We start from the raw sequence: 23,952 nt of genomic DNA, 5'->3' as shown, positions 1-23,952 counted from the left end.
AAAGGGTGAACTGCAGGGGAAGCAGAGGAGAAGGCCCAACCTGGAAACTGGCCTAGCCCTTCAGTGACAGCGGGCCAGAGGTGGCAGCTGAGCTGCGGGCGGGCCATTATTCCAGGCCCCCCACCAGTTTGCCCCTGGCTTTTGGGGAGGGGCCGAGCGGGAAGCCGCTCTGCTCGCCTGCTTGTCTCCTTTCAGAGATGAGCGGAAGGTGGATCTGTTGGTGACTCCCCCCGGTGCGTCTGCTCACTGCGCATCGTAAAACTGCAGTCAGCGAGTGAAACCACGGCGTAAGACCAAGCTCTCAACAGCAAAGTCCCCGTAATAACCTTTTGAGAAACATAATGGATAGTTCTGAAGCTTGGAGAACTCAGGATGAGCAGATGTTGCTCGGGCAGCTTCTCCCAGTAAGCCTGCCTTCTGCAACCTGGTGCCCTCCAGAGACAGTGACATCATCAAGCTGGGCTGGGGCTGGGGCCCCCACTCGCCTTGAGGCTCAGAGAGTGTGCGTGGGCCTTGCGAGATGGCCCTGCTTGCCGTGGGAAGCCCATATATGGCTTCCAAGGCACACGTGTGTCTCCTCCCTCACAAGAACTGGGGAGGGTGTGGACAGGATTCCAGAGAATCACTTTGGATTTTTCATCAGATCCCGGTAACTCTTTCATACAGCAGTTCCACGGCCTGGCCACAAGAGGGTGCTCTTTCATAGCAGCCCCCCAGTTGGAAGTGGGGGGGGCAGGGGGCTTGGAGCCTGGCTTTCCTTCTGTTTGCAAGGGACCCTTCCCCCTTTTAGGAGCTGGTCTTTTGGAGAGACCTCAGCAGTCCAGCCCTTGGCCTGGCGGTTAGGGCCATCTTAATTTAGGGACTACAAAGTGGGCTGTTTGTCTTTCCAAAGTGGCTTCATAGATGCGCAGAGTGGACATGAGCACCACCAGCCAAGGCAATTGTCTAAAGTCCATTTCTGAGGGGTGGAGTCCAAATCTCGCAGAGGATGGAGCCCCCATGCCTTCCCCGTGTTGTACCCGGCTCTCTGGCTGGCTGTCCCTCTTCCACGTTCCAGCCGTGAGGATAGACAGGAGAACCTTCCAGGATAGCCCTGGATTTGTGGAAGGAGCCAGGAACAAATAGCCCATTCTCTGGGCGTCTCTTCTGGCCTGAGGACGGAGGGTGGCAGAGGGAAGGTCACATCCTGCCTGCTTCCAGGGACAACCTTTTTTTAATGGCAACGTTCTTCCTCCCCCCCGGCAGACGTGCTTCGTTCTGGACCAAGGGGATGCTGATCCCCTACTCCAACCTTACACGTTACTGCTCACTCTCTGGCCTCTTGGACGGCAAGAGTCCAAGCTTGTCATCCCAAGGCTGCAACTTGCGCATAAACCCTGCCCCTCTGTCCTTCCTGCCTGGCAGCTGGAAGGCACCGCATTTTTCCAAAGCAAGGCTCTTCTGCGGCCTGATCCGCATGTCTGCCCTGTGAGACTGGGTTCGCACCTAAAGGCGAGCCAGGGATGTTGAGCCACGCTGCCTGGAATGAGCCATGGTGGCACTCAGGCAGGCGGGAACAGACCACAGTGTGGCCCAACGTCATGTGCACACCCAGCTGGAGCTCCTGGAATGAATGGCAGACCTTGGCTGAGATCCCTTTTTCTCCTGTATGATGATGAGGTAGCGTTGCGTGTAAGATATTTATGATTTCATGAGTCCCTTGGCATGTTCCCATGCAGTGAATCACTCCGCAGGCCTGTGTGTATGCTTCTAAATATGGATGAGAAACACAGTCCCAGCAGCCACCTGGGACTCGCGTGCTCCATCTCTGGAGACGCGCTGTGCTCCTCCGGTCCCATTTGAGTATTTCCCCTGCTGGCCATGCGCCCCCCCCGCAGCAAGTGGGTGTGGCCTGGCAAGGGGAAGCGGGCTTGACTGGCATCTCCTTGCAGTTCTGCAAATGGCCCAGAGGTGCGGGGGGGGGGCTGTCCTGCCAACGCACCATGTAAAGTACATGGTTTTAAAGGGAATTCTCACTGAGCAACGGCTTCTACAGAACAGCAGTTACAAAAGCTTTGGTTTTCTGAGACGGCATCGTCTCCCCTTCTTCAGGCAAGGTCATTTTACGTTGCGCAAAGGTTGCCCTTCAGAACTGTCCCCTCCCTGATTGTGCTGTGAGATGGTTGTTGTCAAAAGCTGCTGGATAAGGGAGACACGGGCATTACAGCTGTGGCCTTCCTGAGCTGTTTTCTCAGGAGGGAACTGGAGTCGTCAGTCACGGAGAGAACAGTGTCATTTGAACAACACCGTGGTCTGGTTTCCTTCACCCCCCTCTGGGTGGCTGGCTTCTCAGGATCCAAGCCCGAGAGAGGTCGGGCCATCGTGCTGAGAGGCCTTTCCTGGGGGCCGTGTATTGTTGTCAGTCCCACATTGCACCGAACCACGGGCTGCCTCACCCCACTCTTCCCTGTCCGCCAAGTGGGGTGAACCCAGCCAAAGGGCTGGATGGCTGTGGAGAAAGCGGGTGGACAGAGCGATTCCCCCCTACTTGGTGCAGTGCTAGCAATAGACGCAGAAGGATCGGTGCTACATTTGGGGTAGGCAAAAAGGAGGGTATTATGACAAGTTAACCAGGGGATCCGTGGCCAGTCCAGACTCAGTGGAAGCATTGGGAGAAAAATATTGTTTCTGCCTTTTGATTTCAGGTTGGCCATGGCTGGGCAAAAGTGGGTTTTAGCTCCCATTAGCCCCAACCAGCTCAGTCAGGGGAAAAGGATTTTGGGGAGCTGTAGTTAAAAACATAGTTGCCTCCACAGAGGGAGGCCTTTGATGCGATTCTCTCCGAAGGCTGATTCTGCTTGACTATTAAATCACTGTATTCGACCAGCTCTTCCTCTCCTAAGAAACTTTATCGGGACGATGCAGCTGTGGAAAGAGCAGGCAAAAGGAAGATCCATTCCAAATAGCTTCTGCCCTCAGATTTCAGACCAGTGAAGCTGCAAGTTATTTTTAATAACGTTTTCAGCCTGCCCTTAGGGCAGCAGCATAAACAGGAAACTATGGAAGGCAGCGTATGGCTCCTGTTGATGCAGGAAGAGGTAGGGGCTTCCAGGCACCTGTTCTCCCTTCCCGGCTGGCTATTTTTGGACCAGCCGGCTCAAATGAAGTCATCTGTCCAAAGGGCAGGGGCCACCGTAGTTGGGGAAGGCAGGGTCATTGCCCCCTTGGAAGAGGAAAGGGAGGCACATCCAGAGCAATGGAGGCAAGGAAGGATGCTGGAGGAAGACTTGGGGGAGGTTTCCTCGGCCATGGCCCGGATTGCAGTCCCCCAACAGCTCTGAGTTTCGATCCTTGGGAGCCAGAAGCCCCTTCCCTCTCCCTTCTTCCAAACGCCCTCTTATCAGTCACATCCAGCTTTGCCACTCTGAAGGCAGCATTTTGGATTCCCCTTAGCAGTGAGAAGTGGGGTGTCTCTGTCATCCGCACAGAATGGCTCCCAGAATAACAGAAAGGGGCCAGCCCTTGTCCTGCAGCCTGCAGGAAAAAGAGGCATGCCATAAGGGGAAGCGGGTAGGAGGAGGGAACCAGGAAACGCAGGCCCTGGACGGGGTCTGCTGACAGTGGCCCAGCTGGGTTGGAAACGTCACCCCCCCCCCGCTGCTCCCACAAAAGTTCTGCCTGCCACAGGGAGGGTCCCAGGGCGCTCATTTGGCCCTTGGCACAAGAGACTACCCCAGCCCAGCCGCCAAAACAGTCCTCGCAGGTCTTCTGTGTTCTTCCCCGACATTCCAGCCACACGCAGACAAAATCAGCTCTGGGATTGGCTTCTTCTGTAAGAAAAATCAGGAGTGTGGTTTTCGCCCCCTCGGCCTTCTAGGAAGAGAAGTGGCTGAAGAGAGGGTCGCTGTCACCGCCTTTTCCTTAAATCTCTCGTGGTGGGAAGAGAGGTGCGTGTGGAATCCCTTTCCCCCTGCTGTGCTCTGAGGCTTAAAAAATAGGCTAAAACTGGAAACCGCGCATGTAAGCATGCACCTCAGTGGCTGGTTGGTGTACAAATTTAGGTTGATCTGCAAATGCCTCATCCTGCTTTTGCTTCTCTCGCCCCCGCTAGACACATAGTCCGGATTTGCGCGTGTATTCAGACAGTAGCGTCTCGGGGCTCAGGAGAGGGCGAATGAGCAGCCTGGGTTTCTCTCCTTGGCATGGTGGTCTCCTGAAGTGAGAAGCCTTTGCAGGAAGTTTTTGCTGGCCGTGAAAAGCATCCGGTTTCCTGAGATACCCGCCACGAGCAGAGCGTTGCAGGAAGGCAAACTGGCCGAGGACCTGAAAAGCGGGCTTGTTGCTTTGGGGGGCTCTTTTGGGAAGGAAAGCGGGCTTGTTGCTTTCTGGCCGTTTTGGGAAGGAAAATGGCCTTTCTGAATTAAGTCTGCTGAGTTGCAGCTTTTTCCTCCCGCCGCCCCCCTCCCCAGTTAGTAATGCTCTGCTGGGATGAGATGGTTGTCCGAATGCAATCTCTGGCAGCCGCACAAGGGGTTCACGGCTGTCGGTGCCAATCTAATGCCACAGCATTGAGGACTTTGCTTGTTGACCTTTGACTCAGCCCTCCCTCCCATCTGGGGGGGGGGGGTTGGCTGCTGGAACTGCCCACCACTGGGTTGCTGTCCTGCAAGTTTACCCGTCTAGGTGGCTATTGCCTGGTGGCATCCGTGACTTCCCAGGCCAGATTTTGTCCCTTCCTTCTGACCAGCAAGGTGCCCGGTGGTCTGACTGTAGGGGCACGTGGCAGGGGAAGGAGCCCCCTCCCTCCGGCTTGGCGTTTCGGCCCCCAGGGGCTATTCAGACATGCAGAGGCCATCACAGCTTAGCGTCCTGGTTGGGGAGAGGAACCGACCGCTTCCTGGGCTGGGGGAAGCTGTCCTCGGCAGAGCGCTGGGCCTCGGGGTGTGGCGCGCGCCTCCTGAGCGGAAGGGAGGGCAGGGCTTGCAGGAGAGGGTTAACGCGGGATGGCTGGGCCGCGTGTGACGCGGCGGCGTGCAAGCCGCATCATGCCGATGGTTGTGCTCGAGTCGCCCGGCGGATGCAGTTCCTCGCTGGTTGCCATGGCGACCTCGCCCGCACTCGCGTCGCGCCCGGCCCGGCCCGGCCCGGCCCGGCTGTTGCAGGGGGGCCAGCCGCGGGAGGGGGCTGCCCCGTGGGCTTGGAAGCTGGCGTCGCACCGGCAGAGAGGGGTTGCGTGGTGCAGACTCGGGGCGGGGGGGCGCAGCCCGCCCTCGCAAGCCCAGAGTTTCCAGCCAGCTCAGCGCGAGCCGGGCGTGAGGGGAGAGGCTGAGAGGCTCGAGTGGGGACCCCAGCCACTCTCCGGGCGCCGGACCCCGCCTGCCCCCTCGGCCAGTGGGGCGGGGAGCTGGCCCTGCAGCTCTCCTGGGATGCTGCCGGCCAGGACGGGGCCTTCCTGCGCGGGAGCCGGGGCACGCGGAGGCTGCCCCGCCCTGCTCGGCGCTTTCTCGCCGAAGGGGCCGACCGGCGGCAGCGGCTGAGCAGAGGGTCTTCCTGCGCGGCCCGCGCGCCCGGCCGCCCGCCCGCGCGCCCGCCCCTCGGCCCCGCCCTCTCCTGCCCGGAGCGGGGCCGGCGGCACCTGCGCTCGGGAGGTCTGCGCGGCGGCGGCGGCGGCTCATTCCCGGCGGCGGCGCCGAGCAGCCATGGACTACCTGGGAGACAAGCTGGCCGGGGCGCAGAGCCACATGAGCCACTGGGTGGGCTCGATGCGCCGCTCCCTCCACGAGGCCCTGAACCTGGTCACCGCGGCCGTGGCCCCCGAGCGGGCGGCGGGCGAGGGGCCGGGCCGAGCCCCCTTCAAGCGCACGGCCTCCTTTCGGCACCTCGCCTCCCGGAGCAGGGAGTCCTTCCGGCAGTTCTCCGTGCGCAGCCAGCGCCGGCTCTCCTCCCTCAGGAAGAGGCCCGCAGCGGGCCCTGAGCAGCCGCCGCCGCCGCCGCCTGACCTCGTAAGGACGGGGTGGGAGGGCTGAGAGCAGCCGAGGAAGACCCCCGCCCGCCCGCCCGCCCGCCCCCCGCGCTCCCTCGCTGGCCTCTCCCCAGGCGCCTGGCCTGCAGGGTTAAAGCTCGCTTTCTCCTCGAAGCTGGAGGAGGAGGAGGGGAGGCCAGAAAGCGCCTTTGCCCTGAAGGGGGGGCAGGTGCGAGGGGGCAGACGGCCACAGAGCCCCTTTGCTCCCGGGCCCGCGCCCCAGCACTGGCCCCGGGCGGAGCGAGGCGAGCAGGACTCCCGCCCGACCCCGCCAGGCTCAGCTTCCTTCCCCAAAGGCGGGGGCGGGGGGCTGCATTGACCAGCCCGGCGCTCGAGGGCTGAGTCAGCCTCTGGCCCTGGGTCAGTCCCGGCCAAGGACTCTGGCTTCTCCCAAGCCTAAGCAGGGCCCAGCAAGGCTCCAGAACGGGCGCCCCTGGCATTCTCCCCCGGAGGGGAGGTGGGTAGACTTGCTCACGATCCGGCTGGCGTGAGACCGGAGGCATCGCGCTGACTCTGGCACAACGGGGAACTCTCGCTCCTTCCGGGGCCCCGGAGCAGGGCAGATCAGTCAGTCAGAAGGGCACAGAAGCCCCTTTGGGCTCTAGGACAAGCCCACCCCTCGAGCGGAATCCCTCTCCAGCTGGGCCCATCGGGAGCTGAACCAGGCCTTGCGCAGAGGGAGCCGGCTTGGGCTTGCTCTTGCTCTTGCTCTTGCTCGCAGGAGGGCGTGAGGCTTCCCTGGTTCTCGTGCAGGGGGGGAGAGGCGGACTTTCTTCTCGGAACAGAGCAGATGTCCTGTTATGAAGCTGGTTGTAAACAGTTGAGGCTGCTTGGATGGGTTTGCTTCTGCGGCCGCTTGTCTTTGGCCCACGAGGTCATACGGGAACTTGCCCTTGCGTGCGTTTTCCAGAGAAGGGACCCCGGCAAAAGTTGGTTTGTCTGGTGTAAGCAGAAGAGCTCCAGTCAACCAAAAGGCCTCTTGCTATCCTTGGCTGAACTGCAGGAGAATTTGCTGAAGAATGGAGGTGGTGGTCGCTCTGCTCTTCTTCCTCTTCCTCTAGATCAGTGTTTCCCAACCTTGGCCACTTTAAGACGCATGGACTTCAACTCCCTGAATTCTTAGCAATGACCATGCTGACTGGTGAATTTTGGGAGTTGAAGTCCACACATCTTAAAATGGTCAAGGTTGGGAACATTGCTCTCAAAGCTCTGTTCTAGATTTCGAAGCTGTAGGTTTCTTCTCGTTCGTTATCTTACCTTCTTGGAAATGTAAAAACTTTACATGTGGTTGAAAACCTGCAAAAGCTGTTGCTTGTCAAAGAATCAGGAAATAGCTGCAGTCGTGGAGCAACTGATGCTTTTGAAATTAAACATGGTGCCCAGTGCTTGGGCGGAGCAGGAGGTACGCTTTGGCGTCTTCGCCTTTTAGGGTCCCTGAGCTGCTCCTCGGGGTTAAGTCAGCGCTGGCCTGCTTTGTTCAGGTTCCCTCCAGGGGCTGCCTTCTGCTCAGCCTAGCCTGAAATGTGTCCCAGCTTCCTTCCAGCCATGTCCGTCCAGGAGGCCCTCAGGGCTGCATGCACCGGGTCATGTCTTGTGTTTTGCTCAGGAGTATCCTGGTGGCTCTGCGTGTGGTGCTTTCAGGCATATTAAAACTTGCAGCTTCTTGCGTGGCCCAAGCTGTCTGTTCTTTTGGGCCCTGCCCAAAAGGTGTCTGTGCGACACGCAGGCAAAGGCAGAGGTCAGAGCAGTCCCCAAGGGAAGGGACCGTGATGCACTTTGGACCGGAGATTGAGACTGGACCCCAAAGGTCCCTGGTGAGAAGAGTTGCCTAGGGGGCTGGTGGGGGGGGGTCAGTTGTGTGCATGCTTCCACTGGGTGGAAATCAGTCAGAGGAGGAGAAACTTCTCACTCCCAGCTGTGCAAAGAACCACTGTGGCAAATGGAGGGTTTCTTGCCCTGGCACCAGCGTTGAAGCCTTGTTTTGATTCACTTCTGCAAATATTTGTCCATGCAGAGGACTTTAACCAGGAGGTATGGCCAGCGCATGATCTGCCAGAGAAGCCTGGTAAGCCTGGTTGATGCTTTCAGTTTGCCCTAGGTCATTTTTAGGCCAAAGTTGTCAGGGCTCTCAGGGGAGCCACTGTGCCAGCCCCCTGAAATATTCACAAGTGCAGTCCTTTGGCAATATCATGCCTCAGCGTGTGGGAACTTTTGCACCTCTCGTGTTAGGTTGCTTGGGAAGCATGGAAGTTTACCCCAGAATGGTGGTTTACTAAATTACATTAAGGTCCAAAGTGATTCTGGAAGCCGCCTTCCCAAAATCCAACTGTTGAGTAGCTGCCTCCAGCGAGAGTCCCTTCCAGGCCTGTGTAGGGATAACTGGGGTCTCGCCCTTCCCAAAGGCTGAGGTAGACTGTGTTGGCAGTTGGATGTGAAGTTGCTCCTGGGGGCTGCTGGAAGCTGGATTGTGGCAACAGGAAGTGCACCTGATGGCAGGATCTGAGCCTTGCCTTGGGCTCATGTCCACATTGTCATCATCTTCCTTGACCCTGACTCCTTGCTCCCTTTAGGTCCAGGCCAAACCTTTTTTTCCTGGTTGGTCTGAACACCAGGATGACCTGCCCAGAGCTAGGTTGGTTGGCAGTGGTGGGCAATTGCAGGATTCAGTGCCACTTCCTCTAGCCTGGTGCGGTCCAGATCCATCGAACGACAGTCTCCTTTGGCCACTGGGGAGGTGGTGGACATGGCTCTGGGTCTTGGTTGACCACCCAGCAGCTCTCTTCAGCCTCTTTGGGGAGGGAATTTGGGTCCACTTTTATTGCTGCGGTAGGTGGTTGTGTGTACCCCTTCTCCTCCTTTTGGCCAAGGGAGAGTCAGTGCTTCATGTAGTCCTGTGAGCGTCGGACTCCGGGGGCCCGTCGGTGCCCATCAAGCAGCCCGGGGGTTTTGAAGCTGGCTGCTGCCTTTGCCTTTGCCTCTCTTGCCTGGAGAGGCTGGCTGGGAATGATGGGAATTGAGGCCCATGACTTCTAGCCCGCTGTGGCTGGTGAAGAGCATCTCCCCTCCCCACTGGTCCTTTTTCCCAAACCATCCGCAAAGCAGGAGGCAGGGAGAAATGGTTGGTGGGCTGCTGTGCCCCAACAGACAGCCTGGAGGGGCTGAATGTGGAAAAGTGCCTCATGCTAGAAATGGAGCAGATCGTTTAGAAAGAGGCTTGGCAGGGAGGACTTGACCTCTCCACCATCAGCACATCCTGGATTGACTTGCTGGAAGGCGGTGCATCTTTATCCCCAGTGGCGGATGCTCCCGGCAGCACCCAGTGGACGCCAGCGATTTGAAGCCCATCTCCAGAAAATGGTTGCATACGGTGCCTGGTGATGAACAGGGTTTTCTTACAGACGTCGAGTTGAAGCGATTGAATTGTTTATTTCTGAACAGCACCCAGCTGAAGTTAGTTTGAGCCCCACCTGCTCAGTGCCCACGGAGAGCCCATGAAAAGGGCCTCCTTATTTTAGGGGTTCTGCTCTGCCACTCCTGCACTTAGCACCTTGGACGGCATCTCCGAATCGAAGAGAAAACATTGCTTCTTGGCAGTTACGTCACCCTGTGGGTGACGTGGCCTTTTTCAAGCCGGAATATGGAGTGACGGCCCTCCTTGGCAAAGCCGCGTTTGGAAGCCCATTTGCTGTCGCGTCAGCCGGGGTTTCTGAACACCTCACTTGGCTGCTGTCAAGCAGCCTCTCCCTTGCCTTCGCGCAGCTGCTTCCTAGACCCACTGGCATACCTCCTTTCTCCACTGGCCCTTCCTCGGCTCCTGCTCCGGGACTTCAGCAGGTCCCACGGGCCTCCTCCCGCCCCTCCTTTTCGTTCACTGCTTTACCTAGACTGTTCGGCAGGATTGCTGCGGACACGGCCCCAGGGAGCTGCACCTGGAGTCAGGCTGTCCTGCCTTTGCATTACGAGGTGCTGGAGTTTTGGGATGTGGGTACGTTTTGGTTCTGGGCACACGCATTCTCCGTTTACGCCCAAGATGCTCCTGTGCTGAAGCAGGCCCACGTGGCAGAACGAAAGCATTCCTCCCTCAGATAACTGCCAGTTCTATCTCAAAAATGGCAACCTGCCTATTGATCCTTTGTGCTCCAAGCCCTGGCAGGATGCTCTAAAGCGCATAACTGGGAGCATCCGAGCAGCCGCAGGATCCATAGCAACATGGGTGCTGAAGCAGCCGGCGAGGAGAGTGTTCAGCCGCGCGGGGAGAGGGTGGGGTGTGGAGACGATGAATTGTGCTCCCACTTCCTCTGCCAAGGGGATTAAATATAGCAACGGGGCTTGCTCACCTGGCAATGGGAATGAAAGCACCTACGAGGGTTTGTGTCCTCTGGCCCGCCAGAAGGCGTTGGGGTTTTCACTTTGAGCGCCCAGAGCATGGTTGGTCCTGATTTCCTCCTGACCAGGCTTCCACTTTGGGCTCATACCGTCATGGTTTAAAGATAGTTAAAGGACGTTCCTTGGGTTTTCCCACCAGAGCGAGGCTCCCTCTTCCCTGGTTACCCTTGAGGGGCAGGTCAGATCAGGTGTGTTTCTGCTTGTCCTGTAGAAGGTGCCTCTTTGAGTAGCTCTCCCCCCACCCCAAACCAAGAAGCATCTGCTTTCATAGGAGATGGTTGCAGATCTCTGGCTGCGTTGTGGCTCTTGGTGAAAAGCGTTCTCCAACTTGCAACGAACATTTCCAAGTATCTTGGGGAGGGGCGGAGAAGGGAGAGAAAACCTACTGTAGTCACGCTGGGGAAGCTTCTGTTTCTGGGAAGGCCTCGCGGACAGGAGCAGCGAAGCGAAGCCCTCAGAGGTCTCTCGCCTCCCTCCCTCCCACCACCTTGACTCCATGGCCGTCCCTCTGGGGACCCACCTGGGCGCTCGCGCCTGAGGCCCCCGGCTTGCCCTGCTGCTGTCCGGAAGGAGTCGGCCCTCCAAGAAAGAGCGGTGATCGGGGGCGGGAAGGTCTCCCCAGAGCTGCTGTCATCGGTGAGGTCAGCCAGTTCTAGGAACTGCTGCTTATCTGTGGCTGCAGCAGCGGCGCAGCATCTGGCTCGTGAGGTCTGAAGCCCCGCCTGGGGTCCCTTCTGCAGGGTGGAGGGCAGGCCTTGCTGTGGGCACAAAGCAGACTCGCCCGGTTGGGAGTGTTGGGAGGGGCTCTTTGGAGCTGCCTGCCTTGTCTCAGCGGGACAAGCGCGTGGGGCCGTGCGCCGTGTCTCTCCTGTTTTTCTTCAGCCGAACAGAACAGGAAACAGACCGGAATGATGGGATGAGAAGCGTCAAGTGTCCGGATGTTAGCGCCATGACCTGTGTGTTTTTTGAGAGAGAGTCATCTTTCAGGTTTCTACATTGCTGAGCACAAGAACTGGGAGTCATGCCTTGTCTTTGGGGAAGCGCTTCAGTGTCTTAAAAGAAATAGTCCTGGTCACACAAAGAGAGGAACGCCTCTCTCTAACAGACCTCGCTGTCTCTGTTTTTTGCAAGTGTGTATTTAGCTGTACGTGTCTACAGACCGTGTTTTTCCTTTGGAAATTGAGAGCACATTTTATTCAGCGGGTTTTTAATGTCTGCCAGCCTCAGTCCCTGCTGGCTCATACTTGGGTGGAGAGGGAGGCTGGGAAGCTTGTCCAGGCTGTGATGCTCCTTGATGGTCTCCTCTCTGATCCTCTGTGGCTCCAGCTGAGAGCGACTCTCGCGTGGGGCAAGACGTGTCAAGTCCATGCGAGCGAGGCAGCCGAGGAATCGCCAGTCTCTCAGTTTGGTGGAGGAATATAGCAGGACCCCTTTCTTCGGCTGCCTCCTGCTTCCAGGGGGGTGGTGTGCAGCACAGAGCCCTTCCCAGCGAAGCGGGCTGTGGGATTGGCTGCAACCTGAGCGCACAATGTGTATTTGGGTGAGTAGTTGTGTCGCAAGGCTGTGTTGTTGGGTGTTGTTCTGCTTATAGGCACTACCAGAAGGTGGTGGATTGGCACCCTGAGATAGCTGTGGGAAGAAGAACTGGCAGCGTTCCCACCTGACGGGGAACCCGTGACAGTGGCTTTGGCTGCAAGAACGAGCACCCAGGGAGCAGCTCTTTGAAGCCTTTTTCTATGGGGTTGGAGGGGGGGCATGGGCATTTGGGGAAAGAGTACAAGCGTGTGTGCAGGCGTACATCTGCGCATTTGTTATCCCCCTTGGTTGAACCTGGCATGGGCCTGGAGATTTACACGGATGCTTTTAACCGTGTGCTGGGGCCTGGCAGCTCCTGGGGGGTTCACGCACCAAACCGGCTGCCACCTCTTGGAGAGCACATGGTGAGATCTGCCCGTGTTTTGTGTTGGAGGCTGAGCCTGCCCGGCCTCTCCTTCCATCAGCAGCTAGAGCTGTATTTGCAAAGGAGCGTGGAGTGCGGCCTTGCGTCTGTAGGGCGGGCGGACACACGTGGCTGCCCCCCCCTCTCTCTCTCACACACACACACACACACACAACATCCATTGGGACTTTCTCTGGGGAGGCCTTCTGGCTGGCGTTTATGGACGGGGGGGGCAGAACCAGCATGGTGGGTTGGCAGGTTGGTGTGGGCCCTTCTCAGTTGCTTCCTCCAACCATGCGGTCATCCTTTGCTGTGTGGAGAGCGAGAGCAAAGTGGCAGCCTCAGTGCTAGAAGGACCAAGCGGAGATGCAAAACAGCTTCCATGCTGCGGCCTGAAAAGGTGGGGAAGACCCTAGGCCACCGAGGCCCAAAGACTGCCCTCTTTCTCCAAAGGGGGAAGGAGCGACCCGAGGTCGGTGTGCTGCTCCACCTCCAGAGCGCTCTTCTGTCTCCTCAGCGCTGCTACTGAGAAGCGGGCCCTTTTCTGCCTACCAGACCTGAAATGGGTGAAGTACCCTAACCCTTTGCTCATTCCCCCCCGTCCTCCTAACCCTTCCATCCTGCAGTTGCATTGTTCTGGCCATCCCAGAGCCATGAAGAAGCTCGATTTGTTGAGAGCAAATCCGAGCAGCTCTTTCACGGTTGGGGGGATCTTTGCCCAGAAAAACTTCGGTCCTGGTTTGTGAAAACCAGTGGTCGATAGGAAGGAGGGGGCAGAAGGGGCTCAAGGGTCCAGATTCAACTTGGACAGAACAACGGAGCCTCGTTTTGTGGGCCTTGAAGGGTCCTGCCCTTTTGTTCCACTGCTTCCGTTCGTTAGCGCAGGTCGCCTGCTTTTCTCCTCTTGGTGACGGCCTGTTTGTGGCGCAGTTGCCAGAAGAGTGACCAGAATGCCTGCTGGGCACGCCGTGGCTCTGGAAACGGAAGTGGCTTCCGACCTTCATCACATGGAGCATAAGCTAATATACTAACTTTTCATTCTCTTTTAAAGTTACAAATAAAAAACCCCGCTTCTCCTCATAGCCTAAATTTTATCTATACGCAATCCAGAAATCATCATCTTTTCAAACCTAGTTCAGCAGAACGTCCATTAGGAATTACCAGAAATATCAAACCAACAGTTTATCCCTGGCCAAATAGTCCGCCTTTGCATTCCTCCTTTTTGCTCTGCGGAACCTCGGCCTTTAAATCCTTCCTTGGGCATCGCAGGATTTGGTCTTTCATCCCTCTTTGGCATTTAAAAGGAGTCTTCAGAGCTTTCACCAGCCTACTTTGTACATCCCATAGAGACGCATCGTCCGGGAGTTCTTGTCGCGGCTGTTCCGCGCCCAGATCCTTGCCTAGATTTGTCTTTTGGGTTCCCATTCTGGTCATCTCAATTTTGTTGTCTTCCATGCTTTCAGACTCTAAAGTTTATGTCAGGTAAAAGTTTTTAAAAGTTTTTCTTACCAACTTCTAAACACTTGGCCATTGAAATCTGTATCCTTTCTGAGATATTAGTTATTAATATTTCAGTCCACGTTTCAAAAAAAAACTAAGATAAGAAAAAGTTACAGCTGGCTTAGCCATTTTAACTTGTTTCATCCTGGTCCTTTAGTTCCCTCTAGTGTCTATTTTGCACCCTTCATCAAGCCTCAGTTCCTAATATGGGTTTAGTTGCATTTCAGTTGCTTCCCATGAGTATATTATTTAATTATGTACTTGTTTTTCAACTCCCAAGCAAAAATAACCAATATTCCAAATCTCTCTGGTCTCCCAATCCATTTAAAACTTTCTTAAAATCTTTCTTTTTTTTTTGGCTTTTTGCCAGTTGTATATTATTGTATTATTATTATAATATATATAATACTATATATTATTCTCTCTATTTAAAATGTCTTAAATCCAAACAAGATAAAACTCATGAGAGGTCAAATTAAGCTCGCCGTTTTGAGGGTCTCTAATATCCATAAAGTGGTTAAATTGAACATTTCCAAACGTGATTAGAAAGTGAGTTTGGCCGGCTTAGTGTCCTTTTGAAAGGCTCCACCACTGCTGAGGGCAAAGATGTTGTCTCCCTCGGCTCCTGGCACTTAAACCCATGAGAGAATGCTGTTTTACGGTCTCCTCGCAAGGAACTGCAGAGCGCTCATGGGCGATCTCCCGTTCTCTCCTTCTTGGAGAGCTTCGAAGGACGGGTCTACTCGCCAGTCTTTCGTAAGATGGGTTTTTTGCAAGGGAGGGGTCCTGATCCTGGGCATTACAAATGCCCCAGCTAGGCAAAGACTCTCTGTTTTGGTTTTTTTGGCCGTGTTTTGCCCAAGTCTTGCGGCAGCTGGTGATCGTTTCTTTGCCCTCCCCCTGTTGTGCATTGAGTGGTGAGAGAACCCCTTGGCAACCCCCATTTCAGTGCAACGTCCTGCTGCCATCATTTGGGTTTTTCAGGCAAGACCATGGCTAGTCCTGCCTGGGCGATGGGTCTTGTTGCCAGAGGGACGTGAAGAACATGGAAGCTGGTGTCGCCTTTAGTGAAGATGGGGCTTCCCCAAGGGGATTATGAGAATTGGCCTGGCCGTTCCTCGCCTGTAGAAATTAGGGTGCGCCCCCACAGCCACGGGCCAGTGGGAAAGGGAGGAGGCGCTGTCCGAGGGCCCTCAGTCTGCTCCATCCAGCACGTCCCTGCCTGGCAGGGGATAATGCCCGCTCTCCCTTCTCACCTCCCCAGGACCACTTGAAGCAATGCTTCGGCCGGCCAGCAGCAGAGGCCAGGGACACCGATGTCCTCGTGCAAGAGGCCGACAGCAGGTACGGCACCTGGGGCAACCAGAGGCACAGCGGAGACAGGTGAGGGGACGGGGAGGGGGAGCAGCGGCTTCATGGTCCCCGGATCCTTTTCCTGCCTGTCTGGGGGTGGGGGGTGCCTTTTCTATCGCTAGAGGGGCCAAGTCACAGTTGCAGCCCCATTTGCCACAAATTGGTTGGCAGGCGAGGAGGCCGGGGGGCCACAGTGGCCCTTCCTGGCACCACACAAGGCTTCCAAAGCCAGCTCTGGCTTCGTGGCAGTCGCGGGGGCTGGCTCGAAGGAGCCTCGGGTGGCCACCGAGCGCCTCTCGGAGCCTTCCTGGGGAAACGCCGCCTGCGCCACCCTCTGCTGTTCAACCAGCTCCTTGTCCAGAGACCTGGATGGGGTGAGGCCTCCTCCGTTCTCCAGCCAGGAAGGGGCCGGTTCTGCAGGTGGCTGGGGGTGTCTTGGGGTCTGGGGGAGAGACGAGGCCAGGCTCCAGCCTCCAGGCCTCTCCTGCAAAGGTGCGCGGTGCCTTGCACATTTGTGGCACGTCTGCTCCGACTGTTCTGCTCAGGAGCAGGATCACCTTTCAAGATGGGCTCGAGAGTAGCGATGCCCCTCCTCGGTTTCCTTGAGACATTAGGATCCTTTGGGACTCCCCCTCCCCAGAGCAAGCTGCTAAATGACTCTCTCGCCCCCTAGACTAGGGTGAGGGAGGGGTCCTTGCAATGAGTCGCGCTGCAGACTGCCGCTCAGCAGCCTAATCCTTCCTGCCGCTTGTCCTAGTTTTGTCCCGGAGTCTCCTTCCTCGGAAAGCAGCGCGGCCCCCACCCAGAAGCCGTCCCCCAGCAGCCGGGCCTCTGTGTTCTCCTCTCCGACGGATCCGGCCTCCAAGGAGCAGAGGAGCACCAGCCTGGATGACTTCAGCCCAGATGCAGAGTCGGCGGATGGCGCCAGCGCCTCTCCCCCAACGGAGTTCTCCTTCCTCGATGTGAGTGGCTGGGGCAGTCCCCTCCGCGTCTGGGGCAGGCCTGTGCTTCAGTGGCAAGCCCGTCTGTTCCCCTTTTCCAGCAAACTCCCCGGCTGGACTCGAGGCTCCTGAAGAGCCGGGTGCTGCTCGGCAAGAGGCGGCAGCAGCGTCGGGCCCCGATCTCCCACACGCTCCGGAGAAGTGCCGGTGGAGATGCTGAGCAGCCGCCGACCCTGTTCTCTGGAACGGACGACGCAGACAGCGCCTGGATGTTCAGGGATTCCACAGGTAGGAGCTGTGGGAACCTGGAGCCGAGGGAAAGGGCGCTGCTCGCTTGCGGCATCCAGCCAGGGCATCGCGACAGACCCGCAGGAAGAGAGACTGGGCCTAATGGGGGCTACCCAAGATCCTCCAGGAGGGGCATGGAGGAGGCGTGGCCATTATGAATCCCCCCTTGCAGTTCCAGGGTTTGGACCAGCTGGGGTGGGGAGGGGGCTGGATGCCTGGCTGGTGAGGGCCCCAAGACAGGCTTGGCCCTCGGGAGCTGCCCCTGCCCCTGCCCCCACCTCAGCTCTGCAGCCCGCTTGGGCCAGCCTGGCCTGGTGACAGTTCTCCTTCTCCCCGCTTTTCATGATGAAGAAGTAAAGCCCACCAAGGGAGGAGAGTCGGAGGAGGAAGGGAAGTCCCCCTCAGCAGAGAGGCCACCCCCCTCCCAGCCACGGCTGCCCCTCTTCCCGGGCCTGGACCCTTCCGCTCTCAAGGTACGGCTGGAAAAGGTTCCTGCCTGATATGAAATGCTTAGAAAATTGACGTTCCGTTTCCGCGTTCCCCCCAGGGCCAGCCTGAAGGCCGCTGAGGGCTTGTTCCCTGGCACGGCAGGGTGGGTCTCTGCTGATGGCCTGGCGCTGACGGGCAGCCAGTCGGCTGCTTTCCGTGTTCTCTGAGGCAGGGTTTGTGGGTCTCCTTCACAGGCTCAACTCAGGAAAAGACACGAGTCGGAGGGGAGGGAGGAAGCCACCCCTGCGCCCCTCTGCAAGTCTCCCAAAGGTCCATTTCAGGCCGGGGTCTCAGGAGGCAGGGCACTGACAGCCGCCCCCAGGAAGGAAGAGAGGTGAGAGGAGGGGAGGGGAGGGCATCCTGTCAGCAATGCCAGTGGGATTCACACAACCCTGGAAGCCAGAAAGGGGGGTGCTGAAGGTTGCCTCCCCTGGCCCCGCATGCCTCCCCAGCCCGATTTGTGCCAGGAGCACCTCTTTGGGCAAGGGGAAGTTGCTGAGGCACTGCTCCTTCCAGGTCGGAGGAGCTGCCCCCCCGGTGGCTGAAAGAGCTGAAGTCCAAGAAGAAGCAGAGCCAGCCCGAGAGCCCCATCTGAGGAGGACTCAGGTTCAAAGGGGACGCCTGTGGGCTGAGCAGGCGGGACAGGTCGTCGGGCCAGCGTGGGGGCCCTGGCATCGACAGAACTGGAGAGGACGCGCTCGGGCCGGGCTCACACGTGGCACGCGCTGCCCTCCTGGGCTGAGCTGCCTCTGGCGAGTCCAGCTGGATGGGGGCTTTGAGGGGCCAAACCTGGCCAGCAACGTTTCCTTGGCAGACTGCGGGTGCCCGGGCAGCCTGCCTGCCTGCCTGCCATGGGTGCCCAGGGAGGGCTTGTGGGAGGCAGCGCGTCATCCGGGGCAGGCCCAGGCAGGCCGGGTGCCGAGGCCCTGATTCCGCCCCCCCTCCCTTCCAGGTTGGAGCCGTGACTGGCCAGAAAAGGATGCTGCCTTAACTGACCGCCGCCCCGTTCCCGTCCCGTGGCTTCCTCTCGCCTTGACCGCTCTGCGCTCGGTGCCTTCCTCTCGGGCCCTGCTTGGCTCCAACACCGGAGAACCAGTGGGAGAGGGCCCGGCCCCACTGCCCTGCATTCCCCGGGGCTGCCCCTGAACGCGCTGCCTTCCTGCTGGGGAGTCAAGACGAGAAACTGGGGTCTGTCAGGGAGGGAGAAGCTTCTGTGAGCGAGTTCTTTTCTCTTTGCGGAAGTGAAAAACAGATCGCGCTTACTGCCATATTGAGAAGGAAAAGGGACTGGTTATTTTTTAAGGATCTATTTTTGATCGGCTGAAAACTTTGTGGATTTGCTATTTGGCCAGGGACAATGTGATTTGTCGTCGTCGTTGTTCAAGGATCAAAGGAGATTTTATTGTACAAGTTTTGTTGGCTGTGGAGTAATTGCTTCAAGGGTGAGCTGTCCTTTCCTAGGAGAGAGAAAGCAATAAAGTCAAGCAGTCTCCTTTAAACGGCTGTAAATCACCCAAGGAGATGGCTTTTTCATTTACTTAAAACAAAAACAAAAACCAGAAACAGAAGGGAGAAACAAACTTGGTCTCAGTGGTGTCTGTATCAGGTCAGCAACAGAACCTGGTGATCTTTGCTAGATTTTCCTGTAAATATTTGGGAAAGGGAGCATAGTATTCCTATCCTTCCAAACATCCAGATGCAGAAGTATTCCCCCCCTGCCCCCATTCTAAACTTGGGGATATTGATCAGCAAATGAACGTGCCTCTCGGCTGCCGGGAGCCCCTGCCAACAGGGCAAAGGCTCGCTGCGTGCAAGTCCCTTTTGGCTCCATCCTGGCCAGCCGGAGGAATCCCAGATTGTCCACAAGCGAGGGGGCCAGGAGACCCTCTGGGAGGCCCCCTTGGTTATGCTGGAGCGGAGGGGGGTCCTGCCCCTTTGCCTTTTGCCCCTTTGGAAGCACTTTTAGCAGCACAGCTACCCACGCCAGGGCTGCCCGTTGTCCTGCCCGGGTGGCAAGTCTTCCCTGTCAGTCCGAGCCCCAACCTCTGTGTCTGCATTCCTGCCTCCCTGGACGCTGTGCTTAGAAACTTGCATTGCCTTCCCTCTCCTCCCATAAGTGCTCTTCTCACAAAAGCTCTGGTTTCAGAAGGGCTCAGCCAGATGCCACGTCCTTTGGCCCTATGGTGGGACAGCCAGCTGCCTCTGTGCCCGGCGCCGGTCCGGGACCATGGGTTCCATTTCTTCCCAGGCCTTGGCAGAAGGGAGGCCCATCTGCTCCCCCAGGCCTCCAGCCCTCGGGCACCCTGCCCGTTGTTTGTGGGACTCGGTCCTCCTTCTCACCACCCCTGGAAGCTGTGAGACCAAGCCCCCCCACCCCAAAGCAAGGAGATGCCCCCGCCCCTGTGCCACTTGGAGGAGGAATCTCCTAGCAGTGCCAGCATTTGCTCTGTGCATCCGCAGCCTTTCCGGGGCTGGGGTTCCCAGGAGAACGTGGCTGGCAGATCCCTGGGAAGCTGAGCACGGAGGTGCTTCCTTGTGCTCGGGCACTGATGTTCTGCTCCTAGAAATGTTTGGCCTTGATATGTCTGATTAAAAACACATGGTTCAGAGCAACGTGGTGTGGCCGTCAGTTTTCTTTCTTCTGTTAACGGTGGAAAGTAACTGCCATGCTGTCCTCTCAGTGGCAGCGTTACTTACCTGCGGATGGGGACGGGAGGGCAACCGCTGCTGGTGCGCAGAGTGGCTGTGCAGCAAGAGCCTTGCGCGGCCGCCGTGAGATGGCCGTCCGGTGAAAAGCCGACGCACCCGGATGCCTCTCACTGTCCCTGCAGGCGAGGGGATTTGAGGCTTGGGAGGGGACACGCTGCTCTCCGGCCCCCATTTGCTCACTGCCTCCTTTCCAGATCAAAGGAAGCAACTGTTCTGCTTTTAGGGTTGGTCAAGCTCGGTGTCCATGGAAAGGGTTTCCCGCCGCAGAACCCCCTCTGTTTCTTGCCGCGAGAGGGAGCTCTCGAGGCATCTCCCAAAGCAACTTGCTAAACTAAAAGGGCGCTAGAAAGACCCTGCTTCGTCTTCCTGTGAACGCAGCACCGAAAACGGGTGGCCTGGCTCCAAGTCTGCATTTTGCCACCTTCCCCCTCTGCTGCTTCGGCCGCCCCGGGAGCCCCACGCCTGCAGGCTCCCCACAGTGGCTGCTGAGCAGACGGGGCTGCGCTGGCCCAGGTTGCTCCCGCCACTCGCTCTTCCCCAGCTCTCCTGGACAGTCCTCGGCTGAAGCCCTTGGGGAGCACCGGCGGTGGCTTCTCCGTCCCTCCGGGCCTCCTTTTGGGAGACGGGACTTCCCCGGGGCAGGAAACGTGAGCAGGCCGGAGAGACTCCCACGGTGACCCAGCAGCCGACACAGAGCCTAGCCAGCACGAGCCACGGCAGCCGTTGCAGGAACGACCACCACAAGCCCGTGGAAGCTGCACTCCACGCTGCTCGTCCCCCGACCGCTCCAGTCCTGCCTGCCCCCCAGGAGGAGGGGTGCGTTCTGGATTCAGTTTCTTGGATCTTATTTCCAACAGACAAAAATCTCTCCTGCCTGAACGCTGTTGCCCGGAGGACTTGGTCTGGTGGGCAGGGAGCCCTTCGTGCCAGGTGCTGCTCTCTCTCCAACAGCAGCGACAATGGCGTGGCAGGAGTGGCGAAACACGCCCACCCACCCGTAACTTGCCACCGTCACGTTCTTTCCAAGGGCTGCACGCCCAGGGCGTGTCCCAGGGACAGGCTCTGGCTGACACAGCCCTGGGGCCAGCTGGGGTGGGAGCGCGATGCCTGGGGGGCACCTGCTGAGGTCAACAAAACTGGGCCCTTCTTGCCCAGGAAGCTGACAAAGCAAAGCGGGTGGCTCCAAACTGAAAGCTCATGAAATAACTCTGCTTTTCAGTCTTCTGCAGGACAAAAGGATGCTGGGGGTGAGCTGACTCTGTTTTCATTCTAGTTTAATCCAGCATTCTTGCTTTTGGTCACATGTCGATCAATACTGCTGGCCTGTGACTCTGCTGCTCTCTATAAATTGCGGGGCCCAGCTGCGGGTGTCCAGCGGCAGAAGCAAATTTTGGTGCAACCGGTAGGCTTCCTCCGCTCCTCCTTCTTCCGGGGTTTACGCTGCTGCTGCTTTCGTGGGCCGCTTTTCCAACCAGGGTTGAGTCTCTGGTGGAGAAAATCGGTCAGGAGGGTAGGGTGGAGCGGGCGCAAAATAAGGGGAGGTCTGTAGAGAGACGGTTGGAACCCACCGTCCACCGCCCAAGAACAAGGAGAGGCTCTGTAGCGGGCAAAGGGGTGAGGTTTGTTTGATCGCTGTCTTGACCAACACAGCGCTTGTTTCAGATGGCTGCAGCCCCCCGTCCCCCCAGGGCCCCTGTAAAGGAGGGATCTCTTCTCCTGGCTAAAGCCGCCGGGATCCCTTTTCTGCTTCTCGCGGTTTTACTGGGGTCAAAGGAAGCGGTTTCTCTACTTTCTTGATAATGCCAGCTTGTGTCTTTCTCTCTTGCAAAGTGGGTTATACTTACCGTTGGCAGGTGGCCCTTGGCCAGTCTTTGTCCATCCCCCTCTTCACGGGGCCAGGCCAGTCCTGAGCCGGGCAATGGCCCAGCTTCTCCCCTGTGCTGAAGAGGGACCAAGCATCCACTTGAAGCCCCAGGGTAGATGGGAGGGGCTAGTAGCCCCTGCGGAGCATCCCAAGGCGGTGCCCCTCGTGAGGGTGGTGGCGGCTGCGTGCCATCCCTACCGTGACTTCTCTCCTCAGGGAGCAGCCCCCTTTCGCCATGGCCTTGGACCATCAGACATCGAAGCAGCTGCAGACCAGTTCCAAGGTCAGCGGGCCCCTCCGCATGCGGGCGTGTGCCTGGGGGAGACGGGGGGAGAGGAGCTTGTGCGGGCCCCGGTATCGGTGTGGGAGGAGGACGATGGGGGTCCTCTTTGCCTTGCAGGCCGAGGACGGCAGAAGCCATAAGGCATCTCTAGCTTCCCGCCCCCCAGGCAGGCCCAGCACCATGTTGAAGGGTTATTTTCCTCCCAGTTGAGGGTGCCCAAAAGGCTCTGACGGGTCCCCTCTTTTCTGCGCTTCCAGATCGCCCTCTTCGAACAGGACAACTTCCAGGGCCGCTGCCAGGAGCTGAGTGCCCCTTGCCCCAACTTGAAGGAGGCCGGAATAGAGAAAGTCAGTTCCATTTTGGTGCATTCAGGCCCGTAAGTACCCAAAAATGGGGTTCGGGGGGAGGCAGTTTCCCACGTGGAGGCTGTGGGACTGGTGCGGCCCCCCCGGGCTGGTGTGGACGTGGATCCGTTTTCCAAACCGTGAGGAAGTTCCAGGCGGTGCTTTGAAAAGTCCCGAGAAGGGGCTGTCCCCACCCCGACCCTCCAAGCGCTTCAGAGGGAGGGCAGCTCGATTGGCACGGAGGCACCCCCCACCCCACGAAACTCTAGTGCAGTTTCTTGGGTGGGATTTCTGGTTGGGGTTCAGACACCAGACGAGCCCCCGCTGAAGCCTCTGCTCTGCCCCCAGGTGGGTTGGATATGAGCAGGCTCACTTCAAAGGGGAGCAGTTCATCTTTGAGAAGGGGGAGTACCCCCGCTGGGACTCCTGGACCAGCAGCCGCAGGAGCGATGGCATCTCCTCCCTGAGGCCCATCAAAGTGGTGAGCAGCTCAGTTCTTGCTGGCCAGGGATGGGAGGAGGGGGTCTCGGAGGGAGGGCTGACGCTTGCTGCAGCCGGACCCTTGGCTGTGAGGCCAGGCCTGTGTGCAGATGGGCATCAAGGCTCGTGCAGCCGCGTTCTGCCATGGGGTGAGGGGTTCCTTTAGCCCTTTGCAAAGAGGACGGGGAGGGATCACGATGGCGGCCGGGCGAAGAGAGGATGGTGGTGGCCACAAAAAGGTGTGTTGCTCAGCAGCAGCAGCAACAGGAGGAAAAACAGAACAAAGAATGCCCGCCCCCCGCCACTGTGTCTGAACGGGCTGCAAAACAAACCTGAATTGGGAAGCAATTAAGAGCGTTTCAGGTTGGGGCCTATATCCAGCCCCTTGCCCCCGGTAGCTGGGGGGCTCAGCTGGGATTCGGCCCTGGCCCCACAGCCCGCCATCTGCCCTCGTCCTTCCCTGCAGGACAGCCAGGAGCACAAGATCGTCCTGTACGAGAACCCCAGCTTCAGTGGCAAGAAGATTGAAATTGTGGACGACGACGTGCCCAGTTTCCACGCCTACGGCTACCAGGAGAAGGTGTCCTCCGTGCGAGTGCAGAGCGGCACGTAAGTCTCACGGCGGGCGACGGGGGCCCTCCCTTGCAAGCCGCCTTGGGCTTCGGGAAGGGGACAGCAGTGGAGGGCGCGGGCCCAGGCCTAAACAGCCAGAGAGGGAGGGGCTCTCATCCCCGGGGGTTTCCTTCCCGCTTCCTGGCCTGAGGGGCTGGGGCTCCGTGCTCCCAGCTGCCCTCCCCTGACCCTGCCCTCCTCCCGCAGGTGGGTTGGCTACCAGTACCCCGGCTACCGTGGGTACCAGTGTCTGTTTGAGAAGGGAGACTACAAGGACAACCTGGAGTTCGGCGCCCAGCAGCCCCACATCCAGTCGGTCCGGCGCATCCGGGACATGCAGTGGCACCAGCAGGGCGCCTTCTATCGCACCAGCTAAGCCCCGGGAGGGTCCTGGGCCGCCCCCGCCACCCGGTCTTCCTCTGCTGCCTGGCCGGGCCCCCTCCTCTGCTCGCTGCCTCTGCTTCTGCTTCCATCCCTGAATAAAGCTTTTGTCATCTGAAAACTCTTCCTGGCTCTGCTCGGCTTCCATCCCTCCTGGCATGGCAGAAAAAGGGGCCTGCCCCGGAGGCTGCTCCATGCCCCCCACCCGGGGCCTCCTGCATCAAGAAAAGCTCCTCCCCACCCAGCTTCCTGGGGGAGCCAAGCCCAGGAGCCCCCCTCCTGGTTGTGCTCCAGGCAGAGCATGGTAGACTGCCCTTGGGCTTGGAGGTGCCACGCAGCCACTGTGCAGCACTGAGTAACCAATCCATCATTCCCCCTCCTC

At 58.3% G+C, this 23,952-nt stretch overlaps 2 protein-coding genes across 7 annotated transcripts in view; both read left to right on the top strand.

The window, feature by feature from the left end:
- The window catches only part of KIAA1671 (KIAA1671 ortholog), a 40,670-nt gene extending 21,393 nt beyond the window's left edge, over window positions 1-19,277 (top strand). For 5 of the 6 annotated variants that reach the window (XM_088135056.1, XM_088135057.1, XM_025169142.2 and 2 more), the window contains 7 exons: window positions 15,091-15,209; window positions 15,937-16,141; window positions 16,222-16,408; window positions 16,760-16,881; window positions 17,092-17,231; window positions 17,414-17,503; window positions 17,850-19,277. In XM_088135056.1, coding sequence (XP_087991182.1) covers window positions 15,091-15,209; window positions 15,937-16,141; window positions 16,222-16,408; window positions 16,760-16,881; window positions 17,092-17,231; window positions 17,414-17,492 — 852 coding nt within the window. In that variant the 3' untranslated portion in view covers window positions 17,493-17,503; window positions 17,850-19,277. The remainder of the gene's footprint in view (window positions 1-15,090; window positions 15,210-15,936; window positions 16,142-16,221; window positions 16,409-16,759; window positions 16,882-17,091; window positions 17,232-17,413; window positions 17,504-17,849) is intronic. The other variant, XM_088135059.1, reaches the window with a different exon arrangement.
- Window positions 19,278-19,649: 372 nt separating this feature from the next.
- On the top strand, window positions 19,650-23,952 carry CRYBB2 (crystallin beta B2). Its single transcript, XM_025169147.2, has 6 exons — window positions 19,650-20,853; window positions 21,687-21,753; window positions 22,011-22,129; window positions 22,446-22,578; window positions 23,044-23,186; window positions 23,397-23,952. The coding sequence occupies exons 2-6, from the start codon at window positions 21,706-21,708 to the stop codon at window positions 23,563-23,565; spliced, it is 612 nt and encodes a 203-aa protein (XP_025024915.1). The 5' UTR covers window positions 19,650-20,853; window positions 21,687-21,705; the 3' UTR covers window positions 23,566-23,952.

Source organism: Python bivittatus, unplaced genomic scaffold (assembly GCF_059951505.1).
Source record: "Python bivittatus isolate LINGU-HERP-01145 unplaced genomic scaffold, Pbiv_v1 ctg000100_np1212, whole genome shotgun sequence".
NCBI lineage: Eukaryota > Metazoa > Chordata > Lepidosauria > Squamata > Pythonidae > Python > Python bivittatus.
The sequence above is the reverse complement of the archived record's forward strand: the minus strand, read 5'-3'. Positions and strand labels throughout refer to the sequence as shown.

Excerpts from the sequence above, each read along its gene's own strand:
- CRYBB2 (XM_025169147.2), top strand. The coding sequence starts at position 21,706 with ATGGCCTTGGACCATCAGACATCGAAGCAGCTGCAGACCAGTTCCAAG. Across the intron at positions 21,754-22,010 it reads AGCTGCAGACCAGTTCCAAG|ATCGCCCTCTTCGAACAGGA; the intron begins GTCAGCGGGCCC and ends CTGCGCTTCCAG. Across the intron at positions 22,579-23,043 it reads CCCTGAGGCCCATCAAAGTG|GACAGCCAGGAGCACAAGAT; the intron begins GTGAGCAGCTCA and ends CCTTCCCTGCAG.